Genomic DNA, 24,763 nt, shown 5'->3' with positions numbered 1-24,763 from the left:
TCATTCAGGACCATTGTTCCTTTATTATGCATTGTTTTGCATTTTGGGCTTAATGTGCACTACACGTGATGTTTTACTAGGCTTTATTTGTGTGCACACATCCCTGTTAATCAGGGGACATTTTCTCACATTTGCCCACTGATGGTTTCTGTTGGCAGCATGCTTTTTGTAATACCCCTCTTTGTGCAATATGAATTAGTAGCGGTCAGGTGCTATATTATTAAATATTGATTATGCTATTTTGCCATTTGCTGGAGTATTCATGTATTACCCTTAGTTGGGTTTTTAATTGTTTTTTAATGTGTGCTTATTACTGGACTTGTTGACAATAAATTTAAAAAAAAATTTGTATCCTGTGTGGTGATCCTATATTTTTGCATGGCTTTTTCTTATGTTTTGGATTGCTTCTGATATCATGCATTTAAGTGATCCTCGAGTGATTATATATTTTGCCTAATATTGATATGATGGTGCCCACTTAATCTTCCTCTATTCAAATATGTCAAGGTTGACGCGTTGTCTTAGTCCCTGCAGCCTCCAGACTTGGAAGAGGAGCCCTCTCACATCATTGATCCAGTCAAAATCATCACAGTGGCTCCCGTGAAGCTGATTACCTCGCCTCCAGGTAAAACCTTCATTCCAGATGCTGATAGGAGAGAGGTTTTGCATTGGGGACATTCCTCCAATATATCTGGGCATGTCGGGGTTAAAAAGACTTTAGACCTCATTTCTCTGTTTTACTGGTGGCCCTCTCTCCGCCAAGACGTAGCTTATTTCACTGCCTCGTGCCCCTCCTGTGCCAAGGTCAAGGTCCCCAGACGGTTGCCTTCTGGGCTTCTGCTTCCATTACCTGTTTCTTCATCTCCGTGGCAACACATAGCCTTGGATTTTATCACGGACCTGCCTCGCTCTTCCGGTTGCACAACTATTCTGGTGGTAGTAGACAGGTTCTCTAAGATGGCGCACTTTGTTCCTCTACAAGGACTACCCTCCGCTCCCAAATTGGCAAAGGTCTTCGTCCAGCACATCTTCCGACTTCATTGATTTCCACAACATATTTTATCTGATCGTGGAGTTCAATTTACATCTCGATTTTGGAGGGCCTTATGTGGTCTCTTGGAGGTAAAGTTGGATTTCTCTTCTGCATACCACCCTCAAACCAACGGCCAAGTGGAGCGTGTGAATCAAGTGTTGGCATCCTATCTACAGTACGTCATTTTTCAAACTCACATCAAGATGACTGGTCCTGCCTTCTCCCGTGGGCTGAGTTCGCCTATAATAGCCATGCCAACGAGTCCTCAGCCAAGTCTCCATTTTTGTGGTTTTTGGCATGCATCCCGGTATTCCACTGCCAGTTTCTGCCACCTCCGGGGTGCCCGCAGCCGACTCCGTGACCTTGGAATTCTCCAGAATTTGGCAAGAAACAAAGGAGGCACCCGGGAGAGCCGGAGAACATATGAAGAGGCATGCTGACAAGAGGCGTTTGGATTCCACGACTTATCTTCCGGGCAAGAAGGTTTGGCTCTCTTTTAAATACATTGGATTGAAGATGCCCTCCTACAAGTTAGGACCTTGTTACATCAGCCCTTTTGAAGTCCTCCGGCGCATCAACAAATTGGCCTACAAGCTGAAGTTGCCTGCCTCGCTCAGCGTTTCCAATGTCTTCCACGTCTCGCTCCTGAAGCCAGTCATACTGAATTGTTTCCATCCCGCTCCTGGTTCCTCCCCTCAACCGGTCAGTACCGATGATGTTTTTGAGGTGAAGGATATTCTAGCCTCCAAAAAGGTCAGGGGTAACACATTCTTTTTTAATTGATTGGAAGGGGCTTGGCCCCGAGGAGAGGTCTTGGGAACCCCGGGAGAACATTAATGCGCCCCTTATTCTTAAAAGGTTTTTGCCCAAGGGTAGAGGAGGGGGGTGTAAGAGAGGGGGTAATGTTAGTCCCTTGCTCACCGCCACCGGGCCCGGGTCTGCCGCTGCCTGCACCGCTGCTCCCACGCTGCCCCGGGCTTCCCTCGTCCTGCTCCTGCTCCCCGCTGGGCATCTGCATGGGTGCTTCGGCACGCTCCTCCTCTGCCGCCAGCCACGAGCTTCGTCTCCTCGCGTATGTGCCTTAGGGTCTGACCGCGCCTGCACCCACTGGCCTTATCCGCCTCTGTGACCTCACCCGGCAGCGCTGCCTGTCCAATGGAGGGCAGGCACCGGGTATTTCAGGCTGCCCTCCCTTACTGGAGGCACCTGATTATTGAGTTCTTCTCCCATACTTAGACCCCATTTTTCTGCCGCTGGCTGTTACCCTGTGTTGCCTGTGTGTTAGCCTTTTTTCTCCCTCTGTTTCTTCCAGAGTCCATTCCAGCCCTGCATCTTCCTGGTGCCTTCATACCATCTCCACCTCTGCTCTCCTCAGCCTGCACACCATCTCCACCTCCGCTCTCCTCTGCCCTCATACCCTCTCCATCTCGTGGTTTACCTTCTCCGAAACACTCCTGCTCAGACCTTACCCTCTCCATACTACCCAGTCTCATCTCCTTTCTTGTGTTGGTCCTTGAGCCGACCCCTGGTCCTGGCATCCGTGGTACTAGAGGTCCCTAAGCTTGCTCCCTAATGATCCCTGTATAGGGGTTGGTCAAATCTGGTGCGCTCGCTCGGGGGAGTTTTGGTATAACGATCCACTCTTGGCACTCGCCGCCTCTGGCATAAAAACAGGTTTATTTACAGGGGGAATTGCTCCATGCATGGAGTGAGGTATTGTAGGGTGACGGCGAGGAATGAGGCAGAACTGGAACGTTGGCAGGGTAGGTGAGGGACGAACAAGAGTTCAGTAGTAAAGAGGTTAAACTTATCGGACTGTAGTCTTCTGTTGTGAGGGAGTACAGGGTTCCAACGGTAACAGCGGCGCGGGTCATCTCTTCGCAGTCTCTGACAGGCGAGAATCCAACGGTGGCACCGACAACAGTGGCACATGCAGTCTCTCAAGTCTCTGTCCACGATAAAGAAACAGCCTCCGGGGAAAACCAACAGGATGCTGGGTGGTGAGCGGGGGTCCTGCTCTTACCACTCTTAGTAACAAGTCCACACTCAGAACATATCACCGCAGGGACAGTGCAGCGCTCCTTGGTCAGTCCAGCTACTACTCTCAGTGGCTCAGATCTGTCACTTTGCATGCCAGCCTGCACACACTAGCAACTGTCTCAGGATTGTCAAGGGAGTCTCCTCCAGTCACGGTGGCTGGCGGGTCCATGTTTACAGAGAGGGTGCTCACAGCGTACTGTTGGTCTGTCTCAGTCCTCAGCAGGAGGTCTCTTTTGAGTATACGGTCACTCTTGGGCAAAGCGGGTGTGGTACTCACTGTCTCTTAGTGTACGGCACCTGGCTTAGCTCCGCACACTCAGCTCTGTTAGCACAGCTCCGAACACTCTGCTCTGTTGGTGCAGCTCCACACACTCCACTCTGCTAGCATTGCTAATTTCCCCAACACCACAGTTCCTATTCCAGGCAGCAGCAGCACAGCCTGTCACAGGGCCAGCACACTCTGGAGGGGGAAGCAGAGTGCGCTCTCGTCTACTCTGTGTGCTGCACTTACTTGGCGCCAACTCCTGCTGCAGAGCGTGCTTTTCCTCCTTATACCCCTGAGTCAGCGTGCTCTCTCCAGGCTCTCCCCACCCCCTTCTGTCACCAGGAAACTCCATCTCTTCTCTCCTTCCCTCCTGCATTAGGGGAAGGTCTGCCTCCCTCAGGCTTCCCCTCAGAAACAGAGGATGATTTACATTATTATCAGTGTTTATGGGACTTCCTATCGTTATATAGATCTGCCAAACTATGCTATTTGTTTGATGTTTTATGTTATACATCCTATATAACATGGGCATTTAGCCCTTTATTCATCCTCCTCCTTTCCCATACTTGTGTATGAGACCTAACTTCTGCATGAGGTTATAATACGAATTGGTTACTAGTTGACTGCACTATGCACTTTATTATTTAATGATTTGATGTATACCTCTGGTCTCATGTGTGACACCCTCCGGTGCTTCAAGGTTATATGCTGCCCGCCTGTTCTTGTGTATGTTCTTTTTTGTAAGCACTGATTTGGTATTTGTTCTTACATGTATGTCAATTTTCAATAAAAACAATTTATACATTTTTCTTAAAGTTGTCTTGGAATTAAAATTATCTGTTTTCTACATTGTAATTAATAGGATTCAAAAACTCTATGGTTTTTCTTATGTTTCATATTGTATGTTGAGAGTATGCTTGGAATAGGAATATGTATATGGTAATTCAATTTATCCTATATGTTTTCATGCATGTACCCATGGTCCAGTCCACCTCCTTACACCTGAACTCCAATACATCACCTCTACTGACCCAAAAGCACAAGAAAAGTCATGTTCAGTATGCTCTAATGGATTGATAGATGAGGGTGAGCATAATACTGCTTGGTGGTTTTACTGTTATGGCTGACCAATGTGTGAAAATATGAACTGTGGAGAATATTGGAGATATAACTTCATGCCAATCATTTGCATCCTATCTGGCATGGGATTATAAACCCCTTTCAGTGTGCAGCTAGCTCAGCAGGTGGGGGGTCAAACCTCAAGGGCTATGAGTGACGGATCTCACACCTTGAGTCAGCTCAGAGCAGAACAAAAGGCTTGCTACCATGTGGATACCATGCAGTCTAAACTGCTTTGTTGAGTCAGCTATGATTCCATAAGGAGTTATGGAGATCCTATGTATTCTAGCCATACATCGTGCATATTTCTGAGATCCCCAGAACATGGCGAGTGCCCGGCTGGGTCTCGAACCATTCTAGAACCCAGGGGTATGGAGACACATAGAAAAGCCAGTAGAAACCAGATAGCAAAGCTGTGTTTGATCTTTATGCTAGCAGGGGCCCGGTTGGAACCGATGGTGCCAAGACCGCCACCCTAGGACCCTTCAGAAATGAGCAATGATCTTTGGAGTTTGCAGCTGCAGAGACAAGGGAAGGTGTTTACATTCAACCCAGTAGGCAGGAGGAAAGTGACCCAAAGAGGATAAAGGCTAGATAATGGCCATGTGGTCCCTCCTTCTGTAATGCATGAGGTCCACTTCAGAAGTTGGGGCCGCATCAAGTAATGTGCTGTGTAGGGACCAAGGAGAGAGCTGGCAGCCCATGCTGTTGTGAGCTCATTTTCGGGTTTGCCTCTGGCTTCTGGTGAGGGTTGTGGAGCTGGCTGTGCTGACAGAGGAGTAGTGAGTTCTCTATATGGACTCCCTCTGTTGGTGAAGGGAGGTAATGAAGCTGATCTAAATGGCAGAGACCGGCCACCTGAGGAAGAGGACTGCGATTGGACATCAGGAGTTACTAATTGGATTTAAGGAAGCCGACTCCCTAGTTTCTTGCTGGTGATTTTTCCTGACTGTGGCTCCTAGTTTCCAGTTTGGTTCCTGCCTTCCTAAAGCTAAGTTTTCTCTGCTATTGTTCATATGAGTTTTTGTCTGGTTTACTTAGTTTTTGTGTTCAGCTGGCCCTGGCTGGGACTGGGCTGAATCCCCATTTTGTCTCTGATCAGTTGATCTCTTTTGCTCTGTCTTCAGAATATACCTGAGTGCTGATATAGTGATTTGAAGTCTAGCGACTTCAGGGCCTTTTTCTATCAGACGTGTTGGACATTTTTTTTTGACAGGGTTCTTTGCGTGATTGCAGACAGCATCTTTTCTTTCCTGTCCTTTCTAGTTAGCGAGGGCCGCATCGTTTGCTCAGCCTATCTTTCTACCTGTGTCTGTGTTTTCATCTTGTTTCACCGACAATACATGTTGGGGGCTGTCTATTGCTTTGGGGTCTGCTCTGGGGCAGTTTAGATTTTCCCTTTCTTTCTTTAGGCTTATTTTGTTCTCCGGCCGTGACGAGGCATCTAGGACCACCGTAGGCACGCTCCACGGCTTCTGCTAGTTGTTGTGGATAGGATCAGGGGTCTGCAATCCGCTAGTTACCAACATCTCCGGTTTTCTGAGCATAGCTTGCTTTTTGTTTTTTCCTCCTCGGTGACTCATTCACAACACCATGCCCCCTGTGGACAAGCATACCCATGATCTAGCATTACCTGATAATTGATATATATTTGGTTTATATCTTTTTTCCTATCACTATCTGTATTTGCATATCTGACCACTGCATATGTATAACCATCGTGTATATATTGTATTATGTAGTGTGCCATAAAGACAATTAAATAATTAATTCAACCTTGGGCTGCTCTTTTATCTCGATTCACTAATCCACACGTCCATTTTTTGTTTTTACTTCTCATGCTACCGGGACTGGTTTCTGGACCGATATAATCCCATTAATGGACTAGGTTTATATCCAGCAAGGAACTGGTGGCAGTTCTACCAGGCTGACAGCGCTCTGTTTCACTGGTGCTAGTGAAAGGGGCCTCTCTGTTAAGGACGGCGTAACACGCTAAATAAAAATATAAATAAAGCGTGTTCGCCGCCTGGGGTCCACCGTGCGGTAGGTGACAAAACCGCTGCTGAGAGGCAGAGCAGTAAGGCGGTAAGTGCACAAGGTTGACTGCACCTAGTGCACAAGAGCAAGCTCTGTTGCACACACAGCTGCAAGTATAAACATATGTTGCAAAAGCAGACTGTTTCACACACAGAGCTGCAAGCATGAACACAAATACAAACACTGAGTCTGTTAGCACTTCACAGAAGCTCAGTGACACAGATGCGGTATAAGGTCACAGGAGTCGCCAAGACTGACGGGACCGACTCCGACTAGACCTACCATTAGACGTCTGGTGCAGAGGCGTTGCAACCGCGAGCACACACTGTGCTGCAACTGCAGCGCGGCAAGTATAGAGCCGCTGGCAAGGCACTGCCAGAAATGCTGGCGCAATGCAGGACGCTTTAGCTGCTGCAATGGATGAGGCGTGAGCGCGCTGGCGCTAGCGCTGCTACTGGCTGACCCAATCACTCACACATTCGTAATAACCAAGGAGGGGGATATTTAATGAGTCAGTCACCAGTCCAAGCATCCGTCATCAAACATACAGCAGCAAGTATGAGAATACTAGCGCATGGCGGAACGGCCATGCGCATTTTTTATAGCGTTCGGGACCTGCCGGAAATCCCCAGAGCCCTGAGGATAACCAATGGAATCAGGAGCAGGACCTGAGCACCTGACTCCCGAACTCCAATGGGAGCTCATCCCATGAGCATGCTCAGAAGAAGGGACGAAGGACTTAGCCTCTGGAGACAAATGTGAGAATCTGGATACCTGAATATGCATTGTAGAAACCAGATTCCTAACACTCTCAGCCTGTCAGGGTTGTGAGCGAGTGTGGTGCCACATCAGTGACTGCATGAGCCACATCCTCTCTCTCCTCGTGCCTCCCTGGACCTGTGTGGACAGTGGTTATGCTTGTAAAAGTGCGCCAAGCTTACATTACGTGTCCCCAGGGAATTCGGAATGTCACTTTGATGCAAGTGATGAGACCATACCACTTGATCTCGCTGATGTAATAGTGATGTCAGGCGGAGTGGCGAGGTGCGGTTTTGTCACATGTGGCAGCAGAAGGATTTTGCGTGATGTCTCTGGTGCCATCATTCACATGAGCAAAAAAACTAAGTCACTTCAATGCTATTCTTATGTTTTTAATGAATTTTGTATAGGTCCAAGCAAAATGTGGAAATAAATCTATGTGCTGTTTTGCATAAACACACTTGAAACCACATGCTTGAGAAAGTAGGTTACATACCTAGATCCAGATTGTAGTTGCTTAGTGTGTTACAGTCATACATTTCTTTTCCTTCTAATGTCCGGAGGCAGAAAACACTGACTGGAAATCCACATTTCATAGACAACAGTGACTTGAGTTTTGAGACATTTTCAGCAAGAAGATGACTGTTCCCCATTACAGGAACTCTCTCTTTAGTAACCATATTATATACATATAGAGCTGGCTTTTCTTCCTCCTAAGATGATAGGAAATATTATAAAAATACTGTTATTGCAGACATATACATTCACGGCCAAAAGTGTTGCCACCTTTGAAATTGCTCAAGAAAATGAAGTTTTTCTCCCAGAAAATTTGTGCAATTACACGTTGTGCTATACACATGTTTAGTTCCTTTGTGTGTATTGCAACAAAACAAAGTAACAGAGAAAAAAGTGGATCCATCTATAAAATTGAAACAGAGGAGTTTCTGGCAAGAAACGTCCCTAGTCGTAGTACGGCATCTATTACCAGAAATGCGTCAGTTTAAATTTTATCCATGGATCCACTCTGTTTTTAAACATTTTCAATAAATTAATTGGTTTTATTACCAGATGGTTGTGCCAAAGACTACCCTACTCTTGTCTACCTATAATGTACTTTCCTATACCATTAAATATATTATCAAACACAGACTAGACGGAGGCCAAAAATATTCTCTATTGGTCCTCGGCTGGTAAATGGATGGTGAAATCATTATACAGCTCTGGCAAAAATTAAGAGACCACTGGAAAATGTTCAGCTTGTCTGATTTTTCTCTTTATAGGTATATCTTTGAGTAGAATGTAAATTGCTCTTTTATTCTATAAACTTCTGACAACATGTCTCCGAATTTCCAAGCAATATATTTTGTATTTTTTTTCTAAAAATGAGAAATGGTCAAAATTAAATAAAAGAACCAGTGCTTTCAGACGTCAAATAAAGCAAAGAAAAAAACAAGTTCATAATCATTTAGAAACAACAATACTAATGTTTTAACTAGGAAGAGTTCAGAAATCAAAATTTTGTGGAATAACCATGATTTTTAATCACAGCTTTCATGCGTCTTGGCATGCTTTCCACCAGTCTTTCACACTGCTCCTGGCGTAAAAATTAAAGCAGTTCTTCTTTGATGGCTTGTGACTATCCATCATCCTCTTGATTACATTGCAGAGGTTTTCAATGGGGTTCAGGTCTGGAGATTGGGCTGGCCATTACAGGGATTTGATGTGGTGGTCTCTTAATTTTTGCCAGAGCTGTATATCAGAAACAGTGTCGTACAGTTCATAGATTGTAATCACTCTTATGATCATAATTTCCTATTTCAGGTACAACCATATACAAAGATAATCTCTTACATGCATCCATTAAGTGGTACAGCAGTTACATCGATGATATACTCATTATTTGAGAAAAATATGTACAATGAATATAAAGTCTACACACCTCTGTTAAAATGCCAGGTTTTGCCATATAAAAAAATCATACTAAGAATAATCATTTCAGAACTTTTTCCACATTTAATTTCACCCATAATCTGTACAATTTAATTAAAAAAGAAACTGAAATCTTTTTCGGTTGAAAAAGAAATATAAAAAAATTAAAATAATGTGGTTAAATAAATATGCACACCCTAAATGTAATACTTTGCTGAAGTACTTTTGAATTCATGATAGCTTTCAGCCTTCAGAGTCATCATTGGAGCAAAAAAGATGAGGGAGTTGAATATCTGTTGGTTTTAATATTTTATGAGAGGGACTACTTCATTGAATTAGGGATTGTCCAGGTAACAGACAACCCCTTTAGTTTTTCATTTTATATCACAGTTTTTCTAACATATACTACACTTTGTTTGGTGATAGGTGTAAGTTATTATTAATACTTATTATAGAAGTTTTGTCATTTACCAAAACAAGGTCATGATTTATAACTGAGCAAGTAAAACCTGAGTTACAAAGAGTCTTAATTCATTTGTGTCTCAACTGTTTGAAAAGATAAATCAGTAAAGCAATGTTTGCAAATATGTCTGTATATTTGACTTCCACATGACATGCTTAATGTATGAGACATAAATGCTTAGGTGTGACAGCAGGTAACCAGCCAGGTTCTGTGATTTACTTACTAAACATATTCTCCCATATGTCTTGTCAATTGTCTTCATTTGTATATATTTTCTCAGCAGCAATCCGCTGCATCTCTAGAGTATCGTCCTGAGCCAGTGATGCACAACCCAAGGCTCCGATATTTTCATGTCTCTGATATTTTCCATGGACCATGTGAACTACGAATAGCATTCGTACACAAAACGTGGACGTCTGAATGAGGCCTTACTCTTCACTGGCTAAGCCTTCACGCAGTTTCTGAAGTCATGAAGCGGACCACTCATGAAACCGTGTGGGGCAATACACAATCTGATGTTATGACTTCAGAGCATGTGCCAATTAATACGCCAGCACCTAAAGGCAAAGAGAAGAGGAGCAGCGTGTTGCGGAGCTGGAGCCATCGGAGGACCACAGCAGGGATTGCTCAGGTATATGCAGGTTAACAGTGTTTTTCACGTGACAGGTTCCTTTTACACCATGTTCCAAATTATTATGCAAATGATATTTTTCTCTGATTTTCCTAAATGGTCGGTGCAAATGACAGTTAGTCTAATAAAAGTCATCACCCGTTAGAGTATACATCGAATTTTATCGAAGAAACCTCCCAATGATAACAGTATAATCTTCAAAATGAATAAAAACTCAAAATGCACTCTATATTATTATAGGTACTTACTGAGCACAATAACAGTAATTTATGTTTAAGGGAAAATAAAATGAAAATTAGATGTTCTCAAAAGGCCGAGGTTCTCTGTTGGTAACTTCTAAGATAAAGACCTTGCCATTTTTGCCAGCAATGGTCAGCCCTTGCCTCAGATGGGGTATAAAGAGGTGACCATCAAGATTGGCCGAGTAGAATTGCAATCGCAAGGTTTGATTATAGTAGATATTGACAAACGAGAATGCCATCCTGTGATCACTTTAGGCACTAATGTAATGGAAAATTGTCTTGGAGAAATTATTGCTTTGTTACAACAGGTAGCCGAGACCGCAATCTCGGGTCAGCAGCGGGTTCTGAAAAAGTAGATCAGAGCCCTGATGCAGAGACAACAGGTAGAGCTGTCTGGTGGAGAAGTCGGCATTGTCAGGGTAAGTGATCCTTTCCCCATTGCAGTACCTCCCAGAAGTGAAATGTTAATTTGGTGTCAGGCAGCAATAGGCCTAAGGGGTCAAGATTACCAAGCCATGGTAGAACCCATGTACTCTGATAGTAGGCCCACTATCCTGACAGCCAGAGGGGTAGTTGATGTCCGCAAGGGGAGAGTACCAATACGCATCTTAAATTGTGGGGAGAGGGAGGTCCACTTACCCCGGTATGCCACACTTGCTAAGCTGTTCACTGTCAGTAACTGTTAAGGACGGCGGAACACGCTAAATAAAAATATAAATAAAGCGTGTTCGCCGCCCGGGGTCCACCGTGCGGTAGGTGACAAAACCGCTGCTGAGAGAGGCAGAGCACTAAGGCGGTAAGTGCACAAGTTTGACTGCACCTAGTGCACAAGAGCAAGCTCTGTTGCACACACAGAGCTGCAAGCATAAACCTATGTTGCAAAAGCAGACTGTTTCACACACAGAGCTGCAAGCATGAACACAAATACAAACGCTGAGTCTGTTAGAACTTCACAGTAGCTCAGCGACACAGACGCGGTATAAGGTCTCAGGAGTCGCCAAGACTGATGAGACTGACTCCGTCTAGACCTACCGTTAGACGTCTGGTGCAGAGGCGTTGCAACCGCGAACGCACACTGTGCTGCAACTGCAGCGCGGCAAGTATAGAGCTGCTGGCAAGGCACTGCCAGAAATGCTGGCGCAATGCAGGACGCTTTAGCTGGCGCTGCTACTGGCTGACCCAATCACTCACACATTCGTAATAACCAAGGAGGGGGATATTTAATGAGTCAGTTACCAGTCCAAGCATCCGTCATCAAACATACAGCAGCAAGTAAGAGAATACTAGCGCATGGCGGAACGGCCATGCGCACTTTTTATAGCATACGGGACCTGCCAGAAATCCCCAGAGCCCTGAGCATAACCAATGGAATCAGGAGCAGGACCTGAGCACCTGACTCCTGAACTCCAATGGGAGCTCATCCCATGAGCATGCTCAGAAGAAGGGACGATGTACTTAGCCTCTGGAGACAAATGTGAGAATCTGGATTCCTGCATAGGCATTGTAGAAACCAGATTCCTAACATTACCCCCCTCCTAGGGCCCCCCTCCCTGAACCCTCCGACCCACCAGCCTGTGCCCGACAGTGGCACAGACCCAGTCCCAGTAGGTGAAACTGAAAACCGGGACATATGGACGGTATCAGTGGAGGTCAGGTCGCCAGGTCTCAGGAGGGATACCCGGTTGATAATGGGAGCGGAAGATTTAGGAGACCGCCGCCGTGTATCGACGGCCGTCGCCACACTCCGTTCGGGAGACTGTCCCGAGCACATAATGTGAATGCCCGAATGAATATTTTGATGTCCCAAGCTCTATGTGGCCACCAATATGCTCCGGCCAAGAGCTTCGAGACCTGTATGTAGCCTCGGTGGTGAGACGCATTGGACGCATGCACCCAGGTGAGTACCTGAGCCCTAAGATGAGGAGGGACAAAGGTCTCGACAATCGGTTCGGACTCCGACCATTGCGGGGAGCTGACTTCCGGAGAAACCGCACATACGTGGTGACAACCGCAAACAGGTTCCTGGTCTGAGTCAGTATTAAGATCGGTACGAGACACCTCCATGGGCTCAGGAGGTAGAACCTCTGGATCAAGTGGCTCCAGCAGCTCGAAGAATTTGGGAAGCGGAGTACCCTTCCGTTTTGAGTGAGCACGCTCCAAGCCGCGCTCCGAAAAACAGAGGTCAATAAGCGAGGAGATGGAAATCAACTCTTCCAAGGTAGTAGGAATCTCTCTGATAGAAAGAGCGTCTTTGACATGCTCTGCCAACCATCTCCAAAAGACAGGGATAAGGGCCCTATCAGCCCACTCCAATTCGGACGCCAGTGTCCGAAAACGTACGGCATACTGGCTCACCGAGAGGGATCCCTGAGAGAGTGCAAGTAGCTGCAGGGAGGTGTCATGCGTGACCCAGGGGCCGAGGAAAACCTGCTTGATGGCCATAAGCAGGTGCGCTGCGGTTCGTATATCGGGATCACCACGCTCCCATAACGGCGTAGCCCATTCTAGAGCCTTGCCCGACAGTAGGGATATAATGAATGCTACCTTGGCCCGTTCCGTAGGGAATTGTGCAGCCAGCAGCTCCAGATGGATCGAGCACTGGCTGATAAAACCCCTACATGAGGCGCCATCCCCGGAAAACTTATCGGGCAACGGGAGGCGGGTAACTGTCGGCGCAAGGGTGGACATGGACAAACGCGCTACTGCATCCGTTAACGCCTGTACGGCAGCATCAGTAGCTTGTGCAGCTAAGAGAGACTTCTCAAGAGCGGCCACCCGGTCGCCGAGCTGCTTAACGCATTGCAACAGTTGCTGCTGATCTGCCATCTCCAGCCAGACCCTGGCTCTAGTATTATGTTAAGGACGGCGGAACACGCTAAATAAAAATATAAATAAAGCGTGTTCGCCGCCCGGGGTCCACCGTGTGGTAGGTGACAAAACCGCTGCTGAGAGAGGCAGAGCACTAAGACGGTAAGTGCACAAGGTTGATTGCACCTAGTGCACAAGAGCAAGCTCTGTTGCACACACAGAGCTGCAAGCATAAACCTATGTTGCAAAAGCAGACTGTTTTACACACAGAGCTGCAAGCAAGAACACAAATACAAACACTGAGTCTGTTAGAACTTCACAGAAGCTCAGCGACACAGACGCGGTATAAGGTCACAGGAGTCGCCAATACTGACGGGACTGACTCCGTCTAGACCTACCGTTAGATGTCTGGTGCAGAGGCGTTGCAACCGCGAATGCACACTGTGCTGCAACTGCAGCGTGGCAAGTATAGAGCCGCTGGCAAGGCACTGCCAGAAATGCTGGCGCAATGCAGGACGCTTTAGCTGCTGCAATGGATGAGGCTTGAACGCGCTGGCGCTAGCGCTGCTACTGGCTGACCCAATCACTCACACATTCGTAATAACCAAGGAGGGGGATATTTAATGAGTCAGTCACCAGTCCAAACATCTGTCATCAAACATACAGCAGCAAGTATGAGAATACTAGCGCATGGCGGAACGGCCATGCGCACTTTTTATAGTGTACGGGACCTGCCGGAAATCCCCAGAGCCCTGAGCATAACCAATGGAATCAGGAGCAGGACCTGAGCACCTGACTCCCGAACTCCAATGGGAGCTCATCCCATGAGCATGCTCAGAAGAAGGGACGAAGGACTTAGCCTCTGGAGACAAATGTGAGAATCTGGATTCCTGCATAGGCATTGTAGAAACCAGATTCCTAACAGTAACAATGCAATAGAAGCACTAGAACCCTTGCTTTCGTCTGACAAGGTGGAGGAGGATGTCTCTGAAGGGCAGCAGGAGGATTGGTGTCAGCAGCTACACATAGGCACTGACTCCACCCCTTCGCACCAAAAGCATGGGGCTTACCGGGTGGCTCAAGAATTTGAACGGGTCTTCAGCAAACATCCTCTAGACTTTGGGCAGGCAAAAGGGGTTCAACATCATATCCCCACTGGAGATCATCCACCTATTAAAGAGAGACACTGGCCTGTTCCCCCAGCACACTATCAATGTGCCAAGAGTATGTTACGGGAGATAAAGGAGGCTGGGGTAATCAGAGATAGTTGTAGCCCCTGTGCAGCTCCATTAGTCCTCGTTAAGAAGAAAGATGGTACTATGAGAATGTGTGTAGACTACAGGCGAATTAACAGCATTACACATAAAGAAGCTTACCCATTACCTAGAATTGAGGAATCACTAGCTGCACTGAGAACTGCTAATTATTTCTCTACCTTAGATCTCACCAGTGGGTATTGGCAGGTTCCTGTGGCAGGGGCAGACAAAGAAGACAGTGTTTACAACACCAATGGGCCTCTGCGAGTTTAACTACATGCCGTTCGGGCTCAGCAATGCGCCAGGAACATTTCAGCGGTTAATGGAATGCTGCCTTGGACATAAAACCTTTGAAACCGTTCTGCTGTACCTGTGTGGGAGAAGGGGCCCCCGTCGAGTGTCCGGGCCGGAACCAAGGGGACCGTCATTTAGGTTCCGGGGCAGGTTGTTCCCGAGGGACAGAGTTCAGGGCCGGACCGTTGAGACTGACGGGCTGGGGGAGGAGCCGATATAAGAGAGGAGGAGAACGCTAGTCAGTGAGTCAGCAGAACAGGAGAGGTGGAGGAAGGAAGCCAGGAGGCGCCAGAGAAAAAGCCAGAGCAGAGCGGGGAGAGCAGCGACCAGAGAGACTGCAGGGAGACTCACCACAGGCAGAAGGGAGATGGCACCTACCCGTCCAGGAGGGAGACGCCGACCGTTCAGCCACGCTCCTAGTTGCCGCCACCGCCCGATTCCACCCCGCGGGTGTGGCCCGTCTGCTCCCGCCCATGGCAGCCGCCGCCAGACTCCGCCCCGCGGATCCGGCCCATCCGCTCCCGCCTGCGGCAGCCGCTCGACTCTGCCCCACGGGTGCGGCCCGTCTGCTCCCGCCCACGGCAGACGCTGCCCAAATCTGCCCCGCGGTTGGCCAGCTATTATCGTCGGTTCGTGAAGAATTTTGCACACCGAGCCTGAGCCCTGCAGGACCTGCTAAAAGGGGCTCCTGCCGGGGCGAATGGACGGAAAATTCAATGGCAGCAACCGCAAGAAGACGCGTTTCAACATCTTAAGGCTGCACTCTCAGGTACCCTGGTGTTAGCGTATGCGGATTTCTCACAACCATTCATACTGCACACTAATGGGAGCCTCCAGGGACTTGGGGCTGTGTTGTCACAGGTTCAGAATGGTCGGGAGAAAGTGATCGCCTATGGTAGCCGATCGCTGCATGACTCCGAGCGTAACCCTGACAATTACAGCTCCTTTAAGCTCGAGCTACTCGCGGTAGTGTGGGCCATGATGGAGTGGTTCGCAGAGTATCTGGCGGGCTTCAAGGTAGTAGTGGGGATGGACAACAACCCGCTGGCCCATCTGGAAAATGCCAAATTGGGAGCCCAGGAACAACGGTGGGTGGCTCAAATGGCCAAGTTTAATTATAAGATCATCTATAAAAGAGGGGCCGAAAATGTACATGCTGACGCCCTCTCCAGAATTCGGCATACAACTCCAGGGAAAAGTCGGGATGACAAATTGGAAGAGGAAGAGACGCCGTTCGCCCTCACCAACGCCGTGATTACAGCGGGCGCGCAGGAGGCATCCCATTCAGGACCCTCACGGGGGATGCTGGAACAGCCACGGGACAAATGGATACAACAGCAGCAGGAAGATGGAGAAATTGGGCTCAGCACCGATGGGTGACCACCGGCAAACTGTCCACTGATTCACAGAGACAGATTGTGACTCAGGACATGTTGTTGATGTTGCACCAATGGGAAAAATTCGTCAAGAAAGGGCTATTGCACCGTAAATCAGTGTCACGGACGACATCTGCTACAACTTGGCAGGTGGTCATGCCCGGAGCCCTACTAGCCGAACTGGCTAGGGAAGCCCATGAAAAGGGGGCTCACTTTGGTGCTCAAAAGACTTTGCAATGGTTGCAACAGATCGTTTACCATCCACGCCTGCACGCTGCCGTGGAAGAAGTTTGCCGGACCTGCCGCCCATGTGAGCTCGCCAAACCAACCGCACAACGAGCCCCGGTGCAAACAACAGTGACTTCAGCTTCCCTTGAGCTCCTAACGGTGGACTATTTAACCATAGGTCCCGCATACCAGGGGTATGAACATTGTCTCGTGATGGTGGATCATTTCACTAAGTTCGCCGTGGTCACCCCCACCCGAGACCAAACTGCGGAGTCGGCCGCCTATGCAATTTGTAAAAACTTCATCCAAGGATACGGCTGCCCACAACGAATACACTCAGACTAGGGAGCGTGCTTCTTAGGAAAAGTCATGGAAGAATTGCATCGACTCTATGGTATCGACAAGTCCAGAACTACGCCTTATCATCCACAGGGAAACGGAGCCTGCGAGCGATTTAATCGGACATTAATCCAAATGTTGCACACCTTGGAGAGTGACCAAAAGGCCCGCTGGCCTGAATATGTCCCTGAGCTGGTGTGGGTTTATAACAACCGGGTGTATCGGGTGACCGGGTACACCCCCTGCTCGCTGCTATTTGGACGAGAAGGCAAAGGAATCACGGAAGTGGAATTAAACCCGGAAGAACTCCAACCTTGGACCGGAGTATCATCATGGGTCCGAAACCACCGGCACTGGCTACAACCCTCCACCGAATCGTCCATACAAAACTTCAGGACCTGGAGCACCTGGGGGGAGAGCTGTCTCCACCCACTGACTTCCGAACTGGAGATCGAGTACTCGTCCTAGATCAGCGGCCCCAAAACAAGTTAGATCCACAGTGGGAGGAAAACCCCTATCGAGTTTTGTGCCGAGTAAGCCCCGATGGACCTGTGTATGAAATACAATCTGAGAAGGACGGCGTATCTCTCACTCATACTGTGCACCATAATATGTTACGTCCATGTGCATCCACCGACCTCACGCGACCCGAGCCTATTCCTCAGGTCCCCGACCCTCCGCCAACGGTCTGGGTCCTAGATGACGAAGAGGACTGCCCAGCCATATCAGCGGGCCCTCCAAGTAGGGACATGGCAGTAGACCCAGTCAGCCCACCAGAGTCGACCAGCCCACCACCCTCCACCACCCCAGAAGGTTCCACCACAGTTGAACTCAGACGCTCTGAGCGGTCAACAGCTGGCAAAAACCCTGAACGTTACAAGCAGGACCAGTTCGTATGGCGACAAGAACTGTCATCTCCAAAGACCACTTCAAGCCGACTAAGGCCCTCACCAGAGGACTGGAGAGCATACAGGATGGGGGAGTGTGGGAGAAGGGGCCCCGTCGAGTGGCCGGGCCGGAACCAAGGGGACCGTCATTTAGGTTCCGGGGCAGGTTGTTTCCGGGGGACAGAGTTCAGGGCCGGACCGTTGAGACTGACAGATGGGCTGAGGAGGAGCCGATATAAGAGGGGAGGAGAACGCTAGTCACAGTGAGTCAGCAGAACAGGAGAGGTGGATGAAGGAAGCCAGGAAGCGCCAGAGAGCCAGAGCAAAAGCCAGAGTCAGAGCAGAGCGGGGAGAGCAGTGACCAGAGAGACTGCATGGAGACTCACCACAGGCAGAAGGGAGACGGCACCTAGCTGTCCAGGAGGGAGACACCGACCATTCAGCCGCACTCCTAGTGGCTGCCACCGCCCGACTCCATCCCGCCGGTGCGGCCCGTCCGCTCCTGCCCACGGAAGCTGCCACCAGACTCCACTCTGAGGATGCGGCCCATCCGCTCCCGCCCGCAGCAGCTGCCGCCCGACTCCGCCCCACGGGTGCGGCCCGTCCGCTCCCACCCACGGCCGCCGCCAGACTCCGCCCCGCTGGTGTGGCCCGTCAGCTCCTGCCCACAGCAGATGACGCCCCGCTCCAGTTCGCGGCTGCGGCCTACCTGCTGCCACCCGCGGCCGACGCCGCCTCACTCCAGTTCGCGGCTGCGGCCTGTCCGCTGCCAGCCGCGGTCCCTGCAGCACCGTTCGGGGCTGCGGCCTCCATTCTCCAGCCCCCAAGCGGCACTGCACTGCCTCCGCCGGGGGGCGCCACCTTGCGGAACTCTTCCGGGGCCTGTTGTGTCCCCATCTCGCCTGGGCACAGGAACGCCCAAAGTCTTTGTCAGATCCACGTTGGCTGGGCCCAGCGGCTGCAATGCCGAAGCATCATCGTTCAGGACCCTGCCGGACGTCAGAGAGGATAAGTGACACTTTATAACTAAGGACCCGTAGTCGGCCATGCCGCGGCCCTATAGTGACCGGCCTTTGCCGAGTTAGTCGTGTTCGTATTACCGTGTTTCTTGTATTGATCCCCTGCGTGGGCAGTTATTGTTAGCTTGTTCGGTTGCTCTAGACAGCCCCAAGGGCATCTATAGATATAAAAGTTACACCTTAAAGATCAAACCGTCTCGCGCCTCATCACTGCATCTTCTCCAAAACCTATGAAGACCATTTGAAGCACCTAGCCAAGGTATTCGAAGCACTGTCAAACTTTGGCTTGAAAGTAAAGCCGTCCAAATGTCACCTTTTGAAACCCAAGGTGCAGTACCTAGACCATATGGTGAGCGCGGAAGGTGTGGCACCCAATCCTGACAAAGTCACCATTATTCGGGACTGGAAAAGACCCAGCACTATTCATGAAGTGAGGCAATTTCTTGGATTAGTAGGCTACTACCGAAGATTTATCAAGGACTTCACCAAGATAGCAGCACCGCTGCAAGATCTTCTAGTGGGCCAATCCAAGAAAACCAAGAACAAGAGTCTTCCGTTCGAGTGGAACACAAGGATAGAAGAGTCCTTCATCAAGTTGAAATTGGCCCTCACGGGAGATGAGGTCCTGGCCTACCCTGACTGTGACCAGCCATTTGTACTTTACACTGACGCCAGCAACGTGGGATTGGGAGCAGTGCTGTCACAAGTGCAGAAAGGCAGAGGGAGAGTGATTGCCTACGCCAGCAGGAAGCTTCATCCCACTGAGAGGAACCCCGATAACTACAGTTCCTTTAAACTGGAGCTCTTCGCCATAGTCTGGGCGGTAATAGAGCGCTTCAAGCACTACTTGGCTTCAGCCAAGTTCACCATCTACACAGACAATAATCCGCTAACCCACTTAGAAATGGCAAAGCTTGGGACACTTGAGCAGTGATGGATGGCCCTGCTATCCAACTACGAGTTCACCATCAAGTACCGAGCAGGACATAAGAACGCTAATGCGGATGCGTTGTCCAGGATGCCCAATTCACCAGACGGGGGGGGGAAGATCCAAAAGAACTTGAAGAAATCGATTTACCAGCCTTCCACCGTCCAATTGCGGCCCAGCGCTCCCAAGGAGTAAGGAATAAGCGCTTTGTCGTACGAGAGGTAATGTTGAATCCATTACCCCATCATGAGTGGGCAGAGACACAAGATAGTCACGCAGCTGTTCGCCTAGTAAAGGAGTGGCTGGCACAAGCTAATTCACACCCTGGTCCAGATGACCCACAGGAAGCACAGCAGCTATGGAAGGAGAAAGGCAAGCTGTTCATCTACGAGGGTAAACTGTGTCGGAGGAACATCAACTCGCACACACGAACTGATCTGGCAGGTGGTAGTCCCGAAGAGGGATGCGCCAATGGTCTTAGAGGCGTACCACAATGAAGCAGGACACTTCGGTTGGAAGAAGTTGGAGGCCCTACTTCATGAAAGATTCTACTGGGTTGGCATGAGGAGTTCCATTGAGAAGTGGTGCCAAGAATGTGGCCCATGCAACCTGCGCAGAAAAGACCAAAACAGCCAGCGAGCCCCATTACAGCTGATCATCACAAAACAGCCACTTGAACTGGTAGCCTTGGATTACGTGAAGTTAACTCCGAGTAGGAATGGCTACACCTATGCATTGACCATCGTTGACCATTACTCAAGGTTCTTAGTAATCGTACCTTATAAAGACCAAACAGTGAAGACAGCAGCCAAGGCATTTCAGCAGCACTTTTGTTGACCGCACGGATACCCTGAACAAGTGCTCACCGACCAAGGTCCAGCCATTGAGGCAGAAGTGTTCCAGGAGTTCTGTAACATGTACAGTTGCAAGAAAATCAGAACACCGTACCATCCACAGACAAATGGCATGTGTGAAAAGATGAACCAGGTGGTAATTGACTTATTGAAGACCTTACCTCTGGAAGAACGAAACCAGTGGCCAGAGAAGTTGCCAAATCTGGTAGATCTATATAATCGTATACCGGTAAATTCCACAAATTTAACTCCTGCCTGCTTGATGAGAGCAAGACCTGGCAAATTACCCATTGATTTAGACATGGGAGTCTTAATACCTGAGACAACATCACCAGATGCAGACTGGAATACAGAGCGGCAGCAACAATACCGCAAAGTACAAGAATGTGCGGAGAAAAGTTTGTCACAAGCAAGACAGAGGCAGGAAAGAAATTACAATCAAAATGACCCTGCATTTCCCTTGACACCAGGAGAACAAATACTCAAAAGAAAGAGATGTGTTCACAAGCTAGATAACCAGTGGGAGGCAGAGCCATACACCATGATACCTTCAGACTTTAATAACACCAAAGTATGTATAATCAGCAAAGATGGAGGAGAAACCTTAGAAGCAGGCTCAAGAGATCATCTAAAGATGTGACCTGATCAATTGAAGGACAAGAAAGAAGTCCAAGACACTCCACAGCCCATAGTAGAGGTGGAAGAAAAGATCTAAACTATCCTTGGAGAATTTCCTTGGACGTGGACACAAGTAAATCAGGCTATCGTAGTGCCAGTCCTAACCTTTCATCAGCCTACTGCACCAGATGAAGTAGAGACTCTAAATGAAATGGCTACAGTAACAGATACCACATCTGCAGTGGAATGCGGAAATTTGTCCCCTGCTAACAGCGAATCTGACAATCTCATGGTGAGTCTAGGAGTTGAGAGAAGGGAGTCTAAAATACCTATCTTACACAAGGCTACTATAGCGTAGTGACTAGTGCACCAACAGAAGACATCAGAGAACAGGTCAGGTCATCAGAAATACCTATACTGCGTAGATCCACTTGTAGTACAAGAGGTCAGATCCCTGCCTGTTACAGAGATTACATAATGTAAATAAAGTAATAACAATGTATAGTTGTAACCGTTAAGCATGAGAGCCTACAGAGACTTACTGTATGAACCTTTTTAAGTTTTCGCAAAAACCAATTAAAGGACAATTGGGCCACAGGACTATGTGTGGTCAGAATTTTTATTTGTAAATAGTTACTCCAAAAGGCCTTGAAAATAAGCCGCCGGTGTGGCCGAAAAACAGGCCCATCTACAGAGTGCCCTGTAGCCATGCCCAGGGACGACACACAAAGTGGGCTAAGGCAGTTCCCACCAACCAAACTCCAGGTACAAGCACAAAGACAATTCCTGGATAGCAGCGTAAGGACTGGTCGCTGCTGTAACTGTGCTATTGTTTCTTTTTCTTGTCTGGGTTTTGATAATTTTTACATTTTTAAGACTTTGTAGATTTTCATTAATTGTTGTTGTTAACAATTCTTGTTATGTTTTCCTCAGTCCAGGAGTACTGAACTTAACTGGGGGGAATGTGACACCCCAGAGTCCGGTTGTCACAGTGACATTGCCTCGATCTAAGAGGTGAAGTCATGCTTGGAGGCAGAAGGGGACGCCCATGCCAGGTCAGGCTGGCTTCACATTTGCGTTTTTTTGGTGCAAAAAAAGCATGCATTTTTTCCCTATCTTTTACATGGGTGTGCATAGGTGCGCATACACATGCGTTTGTATGCGCATGCGTTTTTTGTAGTGTGCGCTCGGGCGCACAAAATGCATCCTGTTGCATTTTTTGTGCGTCCGACTTGCCCCAAAAAACCGCATGCGCACGCAATGCGTTTTTTACAGCCAAACACCCATTATAGTCTATGGGTGCGCATACGTGCTCATGGTAATGCGCACGTATGCGCAAAAAACGCACCCAAACCCGCAAAAAACACACACAAACGCATGATGCGATTTTATGTGCGTTTGCACTGCGCGCGGTGTGCAGCGCAAAGAAAACGCAAGTGTGAAAGTAGCCTAACATAGATGAAATCATAATTCCTGCTGCAGGTCAGAAAAGGGAGCTGCCTTATAAATTCTGGCCAGCAGAGGGGGTTGGTGAGTCAGCTAGAAGTGAGCTGAGGGGGTTGTCATAGTAACAAGAGCAGCTGTGAGCTGTGAGGAGAAATAACAAGACAGTTAAACGTGAGGTAAAAAGATCTTTCTGGAAGATCCTGTCAGTTGAAGACCGGGAGCTGATCTGTAAGGAGCTGGTGAGGGGCAGCTGATCTGTGAAGAGGGAAAGGACACGAGCAGAGAGAGAGAGGCTCTGGGGAAGCTAAAAATCTGCATATAGCAGACCCCAGAGCGAAGCGCTAATAGAGAGAAAAGGGATGTCAGAGTCCTTGGTGTCAGGAGCTGTATGTCCTGATCGCCGAATCTGAAAGTACAGGGGATTGTAAATCTCTGTGCGACATTGAACACCTGAGGGCACGGCAGCGGATAAGGAGCCCGGGGCCAACGGTGAAGAGAACGGTACCCGTGGAATAGGCTCACGCTGTACAGCATTCTGCAGTGCGCAGGCGCCAGACCTCTCCCGACGCCTGCGCACTGCAGGACTCTGCTCTGCCCTCAACAGGGCAGAGCAGTGCGCCTGCGCCGGAGCCATTACAGAACGGGAGAAGAGGACGTCATCGCATGAAGAAGGGAGGCGCCGGACGGGACGGCGACACCCATCGGACCGGACCGCCCACCTCGGTGAGTATAATATAATGTGTTTTTCTTCTCTTTCAGGTTACATCGGAGGCTTATCTACAGCATTACAGAATGCTGTAGATAAGCCCCCGATGTCTATGCCGGCAGGTGAAAGGCCAAAAAAAGGGTCACAGATTCCCTTTAAGAACTGGCCCGGTACCGAGTATCTCCACGTCCCTGGCGGGCGCTCCACTAAAATAGTATGGCAGCAAAAAAATGTAAAAGAAGGATATCAAATATCATTGTTTTCTACACGCAAGTGTACCAAGGAATACAATGTGGACAACAACTCATTGCTGGAGATCTACAAAGTCATTAGCAGAAAATAACAAAGGTTTACCATGTTTATGTGTAAGAAAACAGATGTACTCCCTGCTATCACAGGTTCATTCTCACCTTCACAATACACTTAATGGTAGAACAAAGAGTTATCCCAGCATCTGTTAGAACCCACTCATCTCTTAGCACTCCTCCGGCATATATAAGCTCCAGAAACCTTCTCCCTTGTTTGTCATCTGACACCTGGATGTGAAAATAGTCCTGTAAAACAGAAGAATTTTGTATTTATTGTTTTTGCTGTAGATGCTATGATCCTATAAAGAATCACAGAAACTCATCCCAATCTGTCATAATGTTTAGGGTACATTCACAAATGTTTTTGAAGTTAAAATTTCCTGCAGAGGTTAGGGCAGAATTCTGACATCAAGAATTCTGCTGCAGATTTGCAGTCTGAATTGGGCTTATTGTTGGAATAATGCTTATTATTGTATATATTGCAACCACAAGTATTTACTACTGTTTAATAGTGCATGAGTTTATGTCTCCAGCAATAATGTTTATAATGCTACAAAAGCATTGTAAAGGAAAAAAAAGATCCAGGAAGTTCCTGTTCACTTTGCAAACTGACAGACAAGAAGATGTTAAGATCCTAAGCTATAAGAAATACCAGTTATAAGCTGTTTTCATAAAATACCTTGAGGATAAGGAATATAAAAGGGACAGGATCTAAGCGTAATATTAAAAATATCACAAATAAAAGTGCAGAGCTGAAGCACTCACCAGACTTAGGTTGAAGAAACAGCATATTGGTCCTGGGGGAGAATCTCAACCAAGGTCCTAGTTACTCGGTCTGCTGCACGGCTTCTGGTCCATGAGGCGATCCTCAATCACAGGTAAGAGGAATTTATATGCAAATATGGACCATATATCTTAAAAGGTTATACTCTAGTAAAAGGTAATCATACATTATTGGGCCAATATAGCCTATCCAAAAAACTTAGAAAACTAAAATAAAACCGTTTTTATACAACTAATGACAAAGTAACCAATAAAAGTAATCTAAAAAAACACCAAAAAACAGTCTTTATCTGCGCTATCTGAGCCTTTTTTCAAAGAAAAAAATTCTGCTTTATAAACGCTATATAGATGATCTAGTGATCCTGTGGAAGGGGTCCACAGAACAAGCATGGGAA

General features: G+C 48.0%; 1 protein-coding gene across 1 annotated transcript in view; it reads right to left on the bottom strand.

Moving 5' to 3' along the window:
• Positions 1-24,763, bottom strand: part of ANKUB1 (ankyrin repeat and ubiquitin domain containing 1) — a 79,395-nt gene that overhangs the window by 31,714 nt on the left and 22,918 nt on the right. The window contains exons 2-3 of the mRNA XM_073579139.1: positions 23,688-23,831; positions 7,750-7,966 (exon numbers count right to left, since the gene is read on the bottom strand). Of these exons, the coding sequence (XP_073435240.1) occupies positions 7,750-7,966; positions 23,688-23,831 (361 nt within the window). The remainder of the gene's footprint in view (positions 1-7,749; positions 7,967-23,687; positions 23,832-24,763) is intronic.

Source organism: Dendrobates tinctorius, unplaced genomic scaffold (genome assembly GCF_039654945.1).
Source record: "Dendrobates tinctorius isolate UK_male_01 unplaced genomic scaffold, ASM3965494v1 ptg000060l, whole genome shotgun sequence".
Taxonomy (NCBI): Eukaryota; Metazoa; Chordata; class Amphibia; order Anura; family Dendrobatidae; genus Dendrobates; species Dendrobates tinctorius.
The sequence above is the reverse complement of the archived record's forward strand: the minus strand, read 5'-3'. Positions and strand labels throughout refer to the sequence as shown.